The following is a 14,119-nucleotide window of genomic DNA, read 5'->3' as shown; positions in this document are numbered from 1 at the left end:
CCTTACCCTGGGGCGTGGCAAATTCAGATGCTCTGATGATGGAATCAGCCTGTTGAAGAAATTTTCGTCTCTGAGGCGCAGTCGAACCTCGGAAGGAGCGTCTCCTCTGTGCCCCTGAGCGATGGTCGATATGTTCATGTTTATGGTCAACAAAGACCATTTGGGAGGCGGAAGTCTTAAGAGATAGATGGGCGGCCCTCGAACTGATCTACCACAATGCTTATGTTGGGTTCGTAAAGCGTCTGCAACTTGTTTATCACAGGGATTCCCAAATCGCACCAGCGTACTGTTCAAGTCCCATTCTCTCTTTCACCAATTTAAATCTCTTGTCTACGAAAAGGACCTGAATAATGGCAGCTTCAGCCTATCTAGGTTCCCGCCCACCCTCAAGGTCTGTCGAGGTGGTTTTCTTCCAGTACCACAAGTTTCAAAGTCTCAAAGAACAAGCCCAATGCTCAGCCTCCTCGATCATTCGACTTGCATGCGCAATATGTTTAGAGGCTTTCTCGCCCAGCGAGCGTATCTGCTTGGCTTTCCAGGGCAAAGAAAAGGCCTGGCAACTTTGGAGTAAAAGCATCAGTGGTAATGACAGAATTTTACCTTTACTCCAAGCCGAACTTGACACCCCGCAAATCAGTCAGCCAGTGGACGAGGATATCTTCAGGCATGCGCTATCAGTCTCTGCTCTTGAGGAAGACCTTCAGACATTTGAGAATCAACCGTCACTGGCAAGTCTGAAAGGAGTCTGCCAAAATGTGAGTTACTGTCTGCACATTACCTGCTTATGTTTTCTGTACTATACTAAACTTATCCAGGTAGAAATGCTCTTTACTGCCAAGTGGGACCACTTCACTCGAGGCATCTTATTGAAGTGCGAATACGCCGTGTCTTGTCTGTCAGACTGGCAAGCTAGATGCATTCTGTCTACCTTTCGGCAGGTGCTGGAGAACATCGTCTCAGACCCTTACTCCAGAGTTTCGGAGATTGAGCTCATGAATGACCGCGATTACCAACAGTGTCTCGACTGGAATGAGCGCTCCTCGGACCATACCAATATCAGTGATATCAGTGTGGACAAGATGATCGACAAGCACATACATGATTCTCCCCTCAGCCCAGCTGTAGATGCATGGGACGGCCAATTGTCTTACGCCGAGCTACATGCGGCTTCTTCCAGAGTTGCCCAAGAGCTTCGTCAGCGTGGTATCGGCCCTGAATCCACCGTTGCGCTATTCTTCGACAAGAGCCTTTGGAACATCGTTGCTACCGTGGCAGTTCTCAAAGCGGGCGCTGCATTCGTTCCCCTGGACCCCTCGCAACCCGACAAGCGAACCTCTTCCATTTTGGAAAAGATTCAGGCAAAAGTTATTTTATGTTCTGAGATCTATACCCAGCACCTGCTGCACTTTTCCCAGATTGTACTTGGCTTGGGTAGCTCTTGGTTCCAAGTGACCCCTTCATCCATCTCGCAAAGCGCTTCCACCATTTTGCCGTGGAACTTGGCGTATGTCATGTTCACCTCAGGAAGCACAGGAGAGCCCAAAGGCGTGATGATTGATCACTCTGCTTGCGCTGCAAGTGTCGTCGCCCACGGGCACGCAACTGGCTTCAGTCCTAACACTAGGACTATCCAATATGCTCGCCACACTTTCGATGCATCGATTGCGGAAATTTTGACTACACTTGCCTTCGGGGGTTGTATAGTCATCCCATCCACGGATGAGCGGCTAGACAACATCACAGCTGTCATTCAGGAGAAGAGGGTAAACTGGGCATTTTTTACGCCTTCAGTGCTTCGTCTGCTGGAGCCTTTGGAGGTTCCGGGACTGACGACTGTCGTCGTCGGCGGCGAATCTCTAGGCCAAGACATTATCGAGGCATGGGCACCAGGCCGCAATCTCGTCAATGGGTATGGCCCTACCGAGAACACCGTTTTTTCCATTATGCACCCATTGTCACTCTCCTCCAAGGCAGGGGCGATCGGACGCGGGGTTGGTACACTCTGTTGGATTACCGATCCTGAAGATCCTAACCGTTTGTCACCTCTTGGGGCAGTCGGCGAGCTGCTTTTAGAAAGCCCTCAACTTGCAAGAGGCTACTTGAACTTTCCGGACAACGAAGGTCCAAACCAAGCTTTTGTTCGAGATCCGCCTTGGCTTGCCAAACATGGTCGCCGGTCCAGACTTTACAAGACCGGAGATCTCTGTCGCTTCGACGAGAATGGTGTGATTCACTTCGAAGGCCGCAAGGATACTCAACTCAAGATATCTGGGCAACGTCTGGAGGCTTCAGAGGTTGAGTACCACCTCCGAGCTGCATTTCGCACCCCGGATATCATCGTGGATGTGCTCAATCGACCGACCCAAGACACAAAGGCACAGTCTAAGGTTCTCGTCGCTTTCGTTTGTCTCCAGAGAGAATCTGACCAAAGACCAGACACTGCGTCAACCTATATCATGACTCGACGACACCCACCACTCCTAGAAGCAATCCCCAATGTCGAAGAGGAGATATCTCAAAAGCTTCCATCATGGATGCGTCCATCAATCTACATCCCTCTCCTTGACTTTCCGTTGAGCCTAAATGGAAAGGCTGACGTCAAGAGACTCCGACGTGAAGCCGCATCCTTGACGGCCGAGCAATTTTACCTCTTCGCCCAGACCGACGCTATCGTGCAGGCCGAAGAGACGCCACAGCTCTGTCTCATGCGAGACCTCTGGGCTGAGGTGCTAGGGATTCAGCCTGTCGCGATCGTGGCTACTAGTAGTTTCTTCCGTCTTGGCGGAGACTCGCTTGCGGCTATCAGCCTAGTAACTGCTGCTCGAAGAAAAGGGTTGCAACTGAGTGTCGCTCAGATCTTCAAGAGTCCCTCTCTACAAGATCTTTGCCTGCTTGCAACTGGGTTCAAGAAGACAACATTTGAGGTACGGCCGTTCGAGCTTGTCAACAAGGAAGGCTTTAGTGAACTTCTTCATGAGATTTCCTGCGAATGTGCCATTAGCGCAGGAGACATTGAAGATGTGTTTCCTTGTACTCCTTTACAGGAAGGTCTCATGGCACTATCTTCTTCAACTTCCAACTCTTACTTGGTACAGTACGTTCTTGACGTCACCGCCGACATCGATATTACAAGGTTGAAGATGGCTTGGGAGACTGTCGCTGAGGCTCACGGAATACTCCGCGTTCGATTGGTTGACACCATTTCTTCGGGTATCCTCCAAGTCATAGTCCGAGAGAATTTGACTTGGAATGAAAGCTTCAATCTCGAAGAGTATCTCGCGGTGGACTTGGACGTACCTTCAACCTTTGGAGTGCCGCTCAATCGGTTCGGCATCGTCTATAATGCAGGAGGTGATGCTTCTCACATGGTATGGACGGTGCACCACGCTGTGACTGATGGCCAGGCCGTTGGCCTCACCCTTCAATCAGTACGGGATGCTTTCCATGGTGCTCTGAAGCCAACTGAAACTTCCTTTGCCTCGTTTATGAAACACTTCAAGGGCATGCATATGGAATCTGCATCGAGGTACTGGAGCTCAGTCTTCAAGGGAGGACAATTCGCATCGTTCCCGAGGAAGCCATCAACAGTGTTTGGTGCCCTGGAGCATCAGATACCAGCTTTTGTTCTTCGAAAGGTCCCCGTGCCACCATCAAGTACGGATGCCACTGCAACTACTATGCTGCGTGCAGCTTGGGCATTGGTCATCAGCCGCTTTAGCAACTCTGACGACGTCGTCTTTGGTGTTACATCGTCTGGGAGGAATGCCCCATTTGACAATATCGAGTCCATCCTCGGCCCAATCATCGCAACTGTCCCATTGAGGATTCGGTGTAATGGCACATCATCGGTGCGCGACTTGCTTAATAGCATACAGATGAGCACGATCAACATGATCCCTTTCGAGCAGATGGGAATACAGAATATCGCTCGCATCAATCCTTCATGCCGATCAGCCTGCGACTTTCAAACTATGATGATCGTACAGCCAGAGGTTGATATGGCCATGAAAAATGGTCCATTCATCAGCTATCACAGGCCTCAGGACCTTGACAAGTTCAGATCTCACGATATCATGTTTGAGTGCAATCTTGGGCAGAACGAGGTCTTTCTGAATGTGAATTACGATCCTCAGTCTGTCGAAGCTGCCGAGATGGAACGCCTTGTGGACTACTTCGCAAGCGCTCTTGAGTTCTTGGCATCTTCCGAAAACCAAGTCCTGGATAATTTCTTTCGCAATCCCATCGAAAAGGATCTGTCCGATGTCAGGGAGTGGAACAAACTTCCGCCCCAAATTGTCGATACGTGCGTTCACGCAGTCTTCGAAGAACATGTGCGCAATCAACCCGAGGCTCAAGCCGTTTTCGCATGGGATGGCTCTCTGACCTACTCTCAACTCGACACAATGGCATCCCAGCTTGCTCGAGTCTTGATGGAATTGGGTGTTGGACCAGAAACGATGGTACCATATTGCTTCGAAAAGTCGATGTACACCATCATTTCGATGCTTGCTATTCTCAAAGCGGGAGGCGCGATTGTCCCCCTCGACCCTGCACATCCACGAGACCGTAAAGCATTCATTGTCCGCGAAACAATGGCGAACGTGGTCGTTGCTTCTGGTAGCAATGCATATGTGTTCTCTGAGCTGGATGTTCGCACTGTCGTTGTTGACTCAAACTTCTTCGCCAGGGTTGAGGAAGTTGGAATTGCCACCTTTTCCAACCATGAGGTTCAACCATGCAATGCCGCAACTGTCATCTTCACGTCTGGCAGCACCGGACAGCCCAAGGGTGTCATTCAGGAACACAAGACCTTGTGTTCAGCTGCCAATGCTCATTCTAGTGCGATGCATATGTCCAAGAGCTCAAGGATCCTTCAATTTTCCGCTCATGTCTTTGACGTCAGCATCATTGAAATTGTCAATTCTTTCGTTCTTGGAGCCTGCATTTGTGTACCATCAGATGAAGAAAGGATGAACGACCTCGCTGGTTTTATCTCGAGGTCCCAGGCGAGTTGGGCCTTCTTCACTCCGTCCTTCGCACGAACTCTTGAGCCGAAAGATCTCCCCAGCATCAAGACTATTTGTATGGGTGGAGAGGCAATGACTATGGATTGCATCGAGGCGTGGTCTGGGATTGTGCAGCTCATCAATGCTTATGGGCCCTGCGAAGGCAGTGTCTGTACCACCGCTGATATCAGTAGTGGTGGATTCAAGACAGATTCTATTGGTCATGGAGCCAATACTCTTACCTGGATCGTCGATCCATGTAATCATGACATCCTGGCGCCAATCGGCACTGTCGGTGAGCTTTTGATCGAAGGGCCGAGTATTGCTCGTGGATATCTTGGCGATCCAGACAAGACAGCTAAGGCGTTCATCACGAATCCGGCTTGGATCACTGAATTCGAGGCTGGCATTGCTGTCAGAAGAATGTACAAGACAGGCGACCTTGGAATTATGAGTTCCGATGGCTCAGTATCTTATCTTGGACGGAAAGACACCCAAATAAAACTGCGCGGACAAAGAGTTGAGCCCGGAGAAGTGGAACATCAACTCACACAGCTATTGCCGCCGGGCTCCATTGTAGCTGTTGACGCCCTCGTCCTCTCTGGATCTTCAAGCAAGTCACTTGTGGCTTTCATTCAGCTAGAAAACAATGTGTTCGGCTTTGCGGCGAAAAGAGACATCATCGAGGGCATTTCTGGTCGCTTGACACAGCAACTGGCTTCCGTGCTTCCTGCCTACATGGTTCCCTCGCACTTGATCCCAGTCGAGGTCATTCCTTTCACACCGACTGGGAAGCTCGATCGGCGCACATTAAAAGATTACGCTTCGACTCTGTGCATTGCTGAGAATCCAGAACGTGGCATGGTGCAGGAAGACACTGACATGCTAGCGGCTAGCGAGCACATTGCTTTGAGTATCAGCAACAAGCTTGCCGAGCTTCTATCGGTTGGCGATTCTCAGAGAGCAGAAACCTTGCGTGGTCACAACTTTAACCCCTTCTACGCTGGTATGGACTCTATCCAGGTCATTTCACTGTCAACATTCGTTCGAAAAACGTACAATGTCAGCATCCCGATTCAAGAGTACATGAACAGCGCGGCGACCATCAGAGATATTGCTCAATTGGTCTTTGAAGATCAGCAAGGGTCGCATAATGACAACACCATCGACTTGATGCATGAGATTGAAGTTAATGATCGACCACTCGCAGCGTCACCGTTGCTAAGATCGTATGCAGAGATTGAGACATCACATACCCCCAAGATCATCCTCTTAACAGGAGCCACCGGATTTCTCGGGAACCAATTGCTGGCTCAGATCTTGCAACGACCACAGAATCACAAGGCCGTGGTGTTAGTCAGAGGCCAAGACTCAGCCCACGCCACTGAGCGGCTCTTGTCTCTTGCTCGTGGCAGCAGTTGGTGGCAAGAAGGATATTTTGATCGCATCGAAGTCTGGCATGGCGATTTATCTCTCCCACATCTCGGTCTTTCAGACGCTTCATGGTCTCGACTTGATGGCACAAGCGTCTGTGGTGAGTTGATCGATGCGGTTGTCCACAATGGGGCAGTTGTCAACTGGATGGCCGACTTTCAGGCGCTGACGCCAGCCAATATCCTTTCGACCGTCAATATTCTCACAGCGTTGACAAAAGCGACAGCATCTCGTCCAGTTCGCCTGACTTACGTATCAGGCGGTCACTTGTCCACTTCTCCAGACGATGTCGGGAAAATCGCAGCGGAGCTGAAGTCGTATCCGGCCTATAGTCAGACCAAATTTGTGGCCGAGATCCTAGTCGCACGATACGCTGAACGACTTCTCAATGCTGGCTTCGGTTGTTTGGCCACGATTGTCAAACCTGGCTTGATTATGGGCAGCTCCTCTGACGGCATCTCCAACACGGATGATTTCCTTTGGCGGTTGACCGCCAGTGCATTGGACATTGGGATGTTCAATGACAGCGAACGTGACTTGTGGCTTGCCGCCGCAGGCGTTGATCTTGTAGCTAAGACGGTTCTTGACAGTTGTCTTTACCCTCAAAGCAACGGAGCTTATCATGTTGTTAAGAAGGTCTTGAACGGTCTCACCATGGGAGAGTACTGGAATATCGTCAGACAGGAAACAGGCCACACAATAGAGCCGACGGACTGCAAACTGTGGTTGAGAAGCTTGCACGAAGAGGTCAACGCCAAAGGGCCAAGCCACAGGTTGTGGCCAGTTCTCCATTTTGTCGAAGATACCGGCGGCAAACTCGGTCAGCCCTCAGGGACAATGACGCTTGATGACCAGCTGAAACATCAGGATTCGGTGAAATTGTCTCTTAGGAAGAGCTTGCGGTACCTAATCGCCATTGGATACATGCAAACAAGTAGGACATGCAGTGTAGATGGAGATAGCTCAAGTGAGCCTACACTGTCAGTCCCGAGGCCGATGGTGTTCTCAAGAACGCCGACAACGCCAGTGTGGAACCAAACGTCGACCGATCAGAGGCGCCTAGGATTTGGTGAGGAGGGGTTGAAGTTGGCGGGGTCAGTGGTGGTTACGCCGTTAAGGACAACCAGTCCTTCATCAGATGTTGTGCCGGTCGAGTAGAATTGGAATTTGGACCTGTAGATTGAAAGGCGAGGATTTCAATGTTTTCTTTCCGTTTCTGTTACTGAAGTTACAATTTGCTCTTCTCCGAGGTCAATCCATAAGACTTGGGCAAAGACTCTAACAAGCTCTTGTCAATATCCTTCACCTTTTGGATCCCCGCCACATTCATCAAGATATCCAAATCCGCCAACAGCCCCCTCAAGACATGCCTCACCCCATGCTCGCCCATGATGCTCAATCCCCAAATCCACAATCTCCCAAGGAAAACAAACTTGGCACCGAGCGCGAGCGCCTTCACCACGTCCGCCGCACCCCTAATACCGCTATCAAACGTGACAACAATTCTGTCTCCAACCCTCTCCGCAATCTTCTCCAGCGCATCCAAACTCGCAATGGCCCCGTCAACCTGCCTTCCAGCGTGGTTGCTCACTACGATACCCTCGAATCCTAGATCCGCCGCTTTCTCCGCATCGTCCACCCTTTGAATGCCCTTGATCAAGAATGGCTTTCCACCGCTGATCTTCTGCCATTGCTCCCTTGCCCACACGGCCTTATCCCAGGACCACGCGCGGCCGTGCCAGATACTGTCGATCCACATCGCGGCAGCCTTCTCCGGCTCTTTCTGGGGATCGATCCCTTTAGCCGCGAGGCGTTTCCGGAACACGGGGTCGGTGAGGCCCAAGTCAGCACCGATACCGCGGTAAAACGCATAATTCGACGTTGCGATGTCGTCATGTCGCCATCCCAGCTGCCATGTATCTGTCGTGAGAATGCATGCCGTGAAGCCAGACTCATGAGCCCTCGTCAACAAGGAGAGGGTAAGCTCGTCATCGTGGGGCATGTAAAGCTGGAAGAAACGTGGACCCTCTGGGATCTTGGACTTGTCTGCGGACTGAGCTTCGATGGCTGAAGCGCGCCCAGCATCATTGGCTTGAGCGACGTCCTCAATCGCACACGATCCGGCTGTTGAGAGGCTGTAAGGGATGCCCAGCTCTCCAGCCACTTTGGCCACGGGTAGTTCGCCTTGCGGGTGGTAAATCTTGTTGATGCCAATCGGAGCAATTCCGAAGGGGGCAGAAACCTCGTGACCGAAGATGGTGGTCCGGGTCGAACGCTTGTTGGTGTCGACTAATTGACGAGGGACGATTTTGTGCCGGAAGAATGCCTGCCGGTTGGCGAGATGCGTGTGTGAAAGGCCTGCGTTTGAAGATGCATAGTACCTGTATCTGTATTAGAGAATAAGAAATGAATTGGCTCGGCGAGCCCATACCATCCATTTTGAGTCAACTTCTGCTTGGCAAGCTCCTCAAGTTTGTCGGGGTCTGGTATGATCAGTTTCGATCCAAGGTGAGCATTGCGTCTCTGCCACGGGACTCACTAGTGTTAAATTGGGGAACTTCGCCCTCATTTAGCTTCCAAAAATTCTCCCGCTGATACAAGCCCCAAGATGGAGTATCGCGCGATTTGATGTGGGGAGAGTTGGGGTCTGACATTGAGTTTCCTAATGTTGAGCCTGATAATGGATGAGAGATACAAGCTTCTTGCGAATCAACTTACAGATGCCAAGTATACTCTTGGCAGGTGTCTTAAATGTAACACGTTAACTACCTTTTTTAAAATTGACTAGCATATAGTAAATACCGTGAGAATGAGATCACGACATGCCCAGTCATGACGTAACTGGTAGCTCATCAGCCAAACTACGCAATAGTTTCCACTGGCCCGGCCATCCGTGCCGGTCCTCGCCAGCGTGCGTAGACTCACACTAAACATGAGATGACAGATGAGATCTGCGTTGTAGTAGTAGATGCAGACACCTGTTTCACCGGTGCCATGCGAGCTAAGATAGACCCGTATCAAAAACTCCCGAAGTAAAACAAATTGTTGCCGGCATCCGACCGTAGTACAGCCTGTGCTACGAAACCTTGTAATAACCACATCCATTGAAGAAGACTTTAGTTCTAGGTACGTCACTGAGCGTATCAAGGTATATTTGACAGTATTGAAATTGGCTATTGACAAACTAAAAACAACACAAAGCAATGGAGGTCGCAAGGTATTGTGATCTCGTACATACATCCAATTTTGTGGAGGTAGGGGCAAACAAAGGCAGTGCCATCCAATTAGAGACGATGTTGAAGGACAAACTCGCCGGGTGCGTGATATGTGGGCACCTTCATCTCGAGGGCCTCGCCAGAGTAACCCAAGTCTTCGGCGACGAGCATGGCAGCCTTCTCTCCGATGAGAAGAGCGGTCGAATATCTGAAAGAATCATTAGCCTTGTGAATTCCTGATGAAAGTCGGAGACCCAGAGACGTACGTGTTGCAACCGACGTTGTCGGGGCAGATGGAAAGATCGGCAACCTTGAGGCCCTTGACGCCGTGGACGTTTAGACGCTCGTCCAAGACACCGTGCTTGACGATGCTGTTGCCCTCCTTGGGAGCCATGGAGCAGGTCTAAATCATATAGTCAGCAAGTATTCGTACACCACAGAAAGGCCTGAGGGACTTACTCCGAGACTGTGCCAGGTGGTCTCAACGTGGCGCTTAACCCACTCCTCAACAGCCTTGATATCCTCATCAGAGTACTTGAGCTCATCACGAGCATCAACGCGGTGAGCTGTGAGAGTCTTGATCTTGTCGGCCTTGCTCTCGGCCTCGTTAAGCGGCTGCGTCCAGCTACCGTGCTGGATACCCGCGCTCAGGTTACCGGGCAGGGCATACTTGTTGGTTGTCTCGAGGTCCATATCTCTCGCGCGCGCCTCCGAGTCATACGAGAAGAAGGGGTGCATGTTGGCAACCTCTCCGGCGTAAGCGTCCATGCGGCGGGCTGTCTCGCGGGACTTGATGTAACCCCAGACCATAGGGACCATGTCTCGCTCGTCGTTCATGAATCCGGCATCGAAGTCGGGCGCGTCGTAGGGGTTGGGCGACTTGATGTGGGTGGATCCACGAGAGAAGGGGTACTCGAGGAAGTGGAACATGGTGAAGAAGTTTCCGGGGGGCATCACCATGTGGTCACCGAACCAGCCAGCAATGACTGAGTAGTGCATGACTGGTTTGTCGGGCTTGTTCTCAAAGTACGACTTCCAGCCGTCCTTGAAGTGTGGAGTAGGCCATTTCTCAAACTCGGCGAGTTCCTCGGGAGTAGGGCGAATCTTAACACCTGCTTCAATGCCGTTGGTGGCGAGGGGACCAGTGCCCTTGATATTCCACTCATCAAAGACGCCTAAATTCATGTTAGTCTGGCAATCATTGTACATTGGGTATTTGAAACCGTACGCTTCTGAGTCTCTGGGTCTCCGCGGACAAAGTCATCAAAACTCTCAGTACCGGGCTTCGCGCGGTAGGTCGAGAACGTGAGGTAGTGGTCCTGGAAGTTGAGACCAACGCCGGGAAGGTCGACAATGGGCTCTACACCAGCGCGACGAAGCTTCTCGGGGTCACCAACACCGGAGCGCTGGAGAATGAGAGGCGAAGAAAGAGTGCCGCCGGAAATTACAATCTGCTTGCGAGCCCTGAACGTGCGTCCCTTAACCTCGCTGGGGACAAGTGGCTTGCTCGGGCTATGATTCACAATCAGATTTGAAGTAGGTAGCAGCAGTTGGCATAATCACTTACATGGTGTGAACACCAACAGCCCGGCCGTTCTCAATGATGACCTTGTCAACCTTGGTGTTGCAAGCAAGGTAAAGGTTGGAGTGCTTGGCCCGGGTTGCGTGGATGTAAGCGTGAGCGCTGTCACTGCGACGTCCAGTCTGAATGCCATTGTTAGTACTTGATACATGAATTCGTCGACATTGTTACTGGTAAAGAATAAGCTCACATCTCGGTTGATCCACTTCAGCCAGTGCTCAGCTCCATGACCAGTTGACAGATCCTGGAGATCGTCAACGACAGGGATACCCTGGGACGAAGCAGCACGAAGGAAATCGTCCTTGATGGGGTACGTGCTGTGTAACGACGGTTAGTTTCGGATTCTTCCATTACGATTCGACTGTGCGGGGAGCTGAACTCACTAGTTGCCGAAGGAAACCTTAATAGGCCCGTCGAATCCGTGAGTGTCCCTAACGCATGGCATGTCAGTCAAAGATTCTAATGCCGTTCAATTACTCACTATGGCAACTTACCTGTTGTGGGAAGCTCGCTGATATGTCTCGTGCTTCTTCATCAGAGGCAGGAGCTCCTTGGTAGACCAGCCCTTTGCCTGGAAATCATCGTAGTCGGAGGCGGATGCACGGGTGTACATCTGTAACAAAAGTCAGTGGGCCATCTTTCTTCAGCAACAATATCATACTGACCATGAAGTTGATCGAAGAGCCTCCGCCGAGAATGTTGGCGCAGGGAACAATGGCCGAGCGTCCAGAGAGGTGCTTGGACGGTCTGGACTCGTAGAACGTAGCCGTCTTTGAGTCGAGCTTCATGTTCCGTGGGTAGATACCCGGGCGGAACACCCATGGGTTGTTGAGGTTGCTCTCGCCATTCTCAATTAGAAGCACCTTGAGATTGTGGTCCAAGTTGGCAAGTCTGTGTTGGATGTTAGTGTTGTTCGGAGAACACTACTGACAAACTGTCAGATCTGAATAGATGAGACAAACCGTCCAGCAACGACGCAACCACAGCTGCCACCACCACAGACAATAATGTCAAACTCGTCCGGGATAGCTCCACTCATGTTTCCGGTGGGATATCAAAAGAAGTTTTGAGGGCACTTGGTTTAGTAGAAGAGGTCAAGCAACAGTTGTCAAAGCGGCGTGAACACCGTGCCAGGTCAACTGCAACACTGCTAATGCGTTCGAAAGGTTGAAGGATGTTCTAGATGAGTTCCAACCCGTCGGGGCGGTCATTAAATAGATATGAAGAGATGGGAGGAAGCAATGCATAAGTCATCTGTGCTTCTTCCTGCTCGCTGCTACCCCTCGTCGTCCTGACAGGATGGTTCTCGACCCCGACTTTACTCCAGACCCTCCAGGATCTCAAACCAAAGATCCGGCAGGGAGGGCGAGGATGAGGGGAAGCCATGGACTATCCCTCCAGGATATCCGTGGCCCTCGCGATGTGATTTGGTCCAAAGCATGCAGAGTCCGTGTCATCCGGTGTCGTTTGTTGGCTCGCGACCTATCACCGACGCGCGTCTGTGAAAGTGTATCACCCAAAGCCAATGCATGGCAGCATGGCTATGCTCTCCGATCAACATGCCCTCCCAGCTTTCCCCGCACTCACCGACACCAAAGGCGCAGGACCATCAGCTTCATGCGGTGCCATCGATACGCCGTTGCCAATTGTTGGGTAGATCAATGGTGGAGGAGAACTCACTGCCGATGTTCCCTCCAGAATGAGAGTGAGCACCCAGACATCCGCATGCCCGATGATAGTCTCTTTCTTGCTCAACGCGGCTGCCACGGGAGCAGGCAATTGGCGGGACATGCGGAGTAGTGCACGCCCGACTTGCCAAGAGAGTCTGAGGAAGCCCAATGCCTGGTCTCCCATACAAGTTGAGCCGCACTCCAAACCTTGGACCCCGAATCAGTGCAGCATATCCCATTTTGGGAGCTTCTAGTTTTGTCTCACTCTTTGAGAGAGCTCCAAGCAAACATGGTAAGGATAGCTTGGGGCCGGAGCTCACTCCTAGTCCCCCACATAGTAGCATCGGACACACAACAGGGCCCGATATTCCCGGGTCCAAGTGGTCCTGGCTTTGGAGCGGTCATTATCCGGTCCAAGGGTCGACTGCCGCGCCCCCCGCGTTTCTGCACCCCGCAATTCAAAGTCTGGGGGTGAGATGGGGGGGAAGTCTAGCCCGTTGGTCATATTCCTCCAAAACCACTCGATGCAGGCCAAGTCCCTACACCCAGGCTTTGCAGATGAGGAGAAAGGCAGCTTCAGGAATAGCAAGAACGAGTCAGGAGATCTTGACGTCAAGCTCACTCACCGAAATATCGCCGAATTATCGTCGCAGACCTGAAGTCTAAGCTTGCTGTGCCTTCTCTTGGCTAGATCGAGACTCACGATTGGAGGCTTTTGCAGCTCTACCCAGCCGATTTCTCCACCCCTCTCCAACGTTCCCGGGGACATTGATTGCATGTCAGACAGTTTGAAGCAATCAAAATAGCTGCGGGCGGCCATAAAGTGTTGCAGGACAGCGAATCGCCTCTGCAGCGTGTCGCCGTTTCCTCTCAAGGGCCACCAACCATGCGTTGCTGCAGGACGGTGGATGGTGTATGCCAGGCGCATGCAGGAGAGCAGAGTTGGTGTTGTCGTTCCCCCTTGAGGTTATCCGTTGTGGAGTCTTGGAGAATGCCGCTCGGAAGATGTTCCCGGCGTTGCTTGAGACTACAGTCTACATGCACTCCCTACTGCGTGTTTCGAGGATCCGGCCCACGTTGCATCGGTTCCCCGGGCATCCGTCGAGCTCTCCTGTGTGCATCGCCGCCCCCAATTGGGTCTTCCTACTAAGCATCAGCTTCCCCCGCTGGACTGACTATTACTTCTCCAAGTTTTGCGTGTAGCTCCAAGAG

General features: G+C 51.5%; 3 protein-coding genes across 3 annotated transcripts; 1 reads left to right on the top strand and 2 right to left on the bottom strand.

Moving 5' to 3' along the window:
- Nucleotides 1-350: 350 nt before the first annotated feature.
- CCOS01_13480 (non-ribosomal peptide synthetase) lies at nt 351-7,513 on the top strand (the record flags this gene model as incomplete). Its single annotated transcript, XM_060461626.1, has 3 exons — nt 351-755; nt 816-7,342; nt 7,426-7,513. 3 exons carry the CDS (start codon nt 351-353, stop codon nt 7,511-7,513), a joined length of 7,020 nt encoding a protein of 2,339 aa, XP_060308054.1.
- A 155-nt stretch (nt 7,514-7,668) lies between these two features.
- Nucleotides 7,669-9,094, bottom strand: CCOS01_13479 (FMN-dependent dehydrogenase; the record flags this gene model as incomplete). Its single annotated transcript, XM_060461625.1, has 3 exons — nt 7,669-8,821; nt 8,872-8,923; nt 8,980-9,094. 3 exons carry the CDS (start codon nt 9,092-9,094, stop codon nt 7,669-7,671), a joined length of 1,320 nt encoding a protein of 439 aa, XP_060308053.1.
- A 630-nt stretch (nt 9,095-9,724) lies between these two features.
- On the bottom strand, nt 9,725-12,276 carry CCOS01_13478 (GMC oxidoreductase; the record flags this gene model as incomplete). Its single annotated transcript, XM_060461624.1, has 10 exons — nt 9,725-9,863; nt 9,922-10,058; nt 10,115-10,830; nt 10,884-11,167; nt 11,223-11,359; nt 11,428-11,554; nt 11,621-11,668; nt 11,732-11,850; nt 11,903-12,128; nt 12,200-12,276. 10 exons carry the CDS (start codon nt 12,274-12,276, stop codon nt 9,725-9,727), a joined length of 2,010 nt encoding a protein of 669 aa, XP_060308052.1.
- Between the last annotated feature and the right edge of the window lie 1,843 nt (nt 12,277-14,119).

Source organism: Colletotrichum costaricense, assembly GCF_030867565.1.
Source record: "Colletotrichum costaricense strain IMI 309622 chromosome Unknown Scaffold_17.1, whole genome shotgun sequence".
In the NCBI taxonomy this organism is placed as follows: Eukaryota; Fungi; Ascomycota; class Sordariomycetes; order Glomerellales; family Glomerellaceae; genus Colletotrichum; species Colletotrichum costaricense.
The sequence above is the reverse complement of the archived record's forward strand: the minus strand, read 5'-3'. Positions and strand labels throughout refer to the sequence as shown.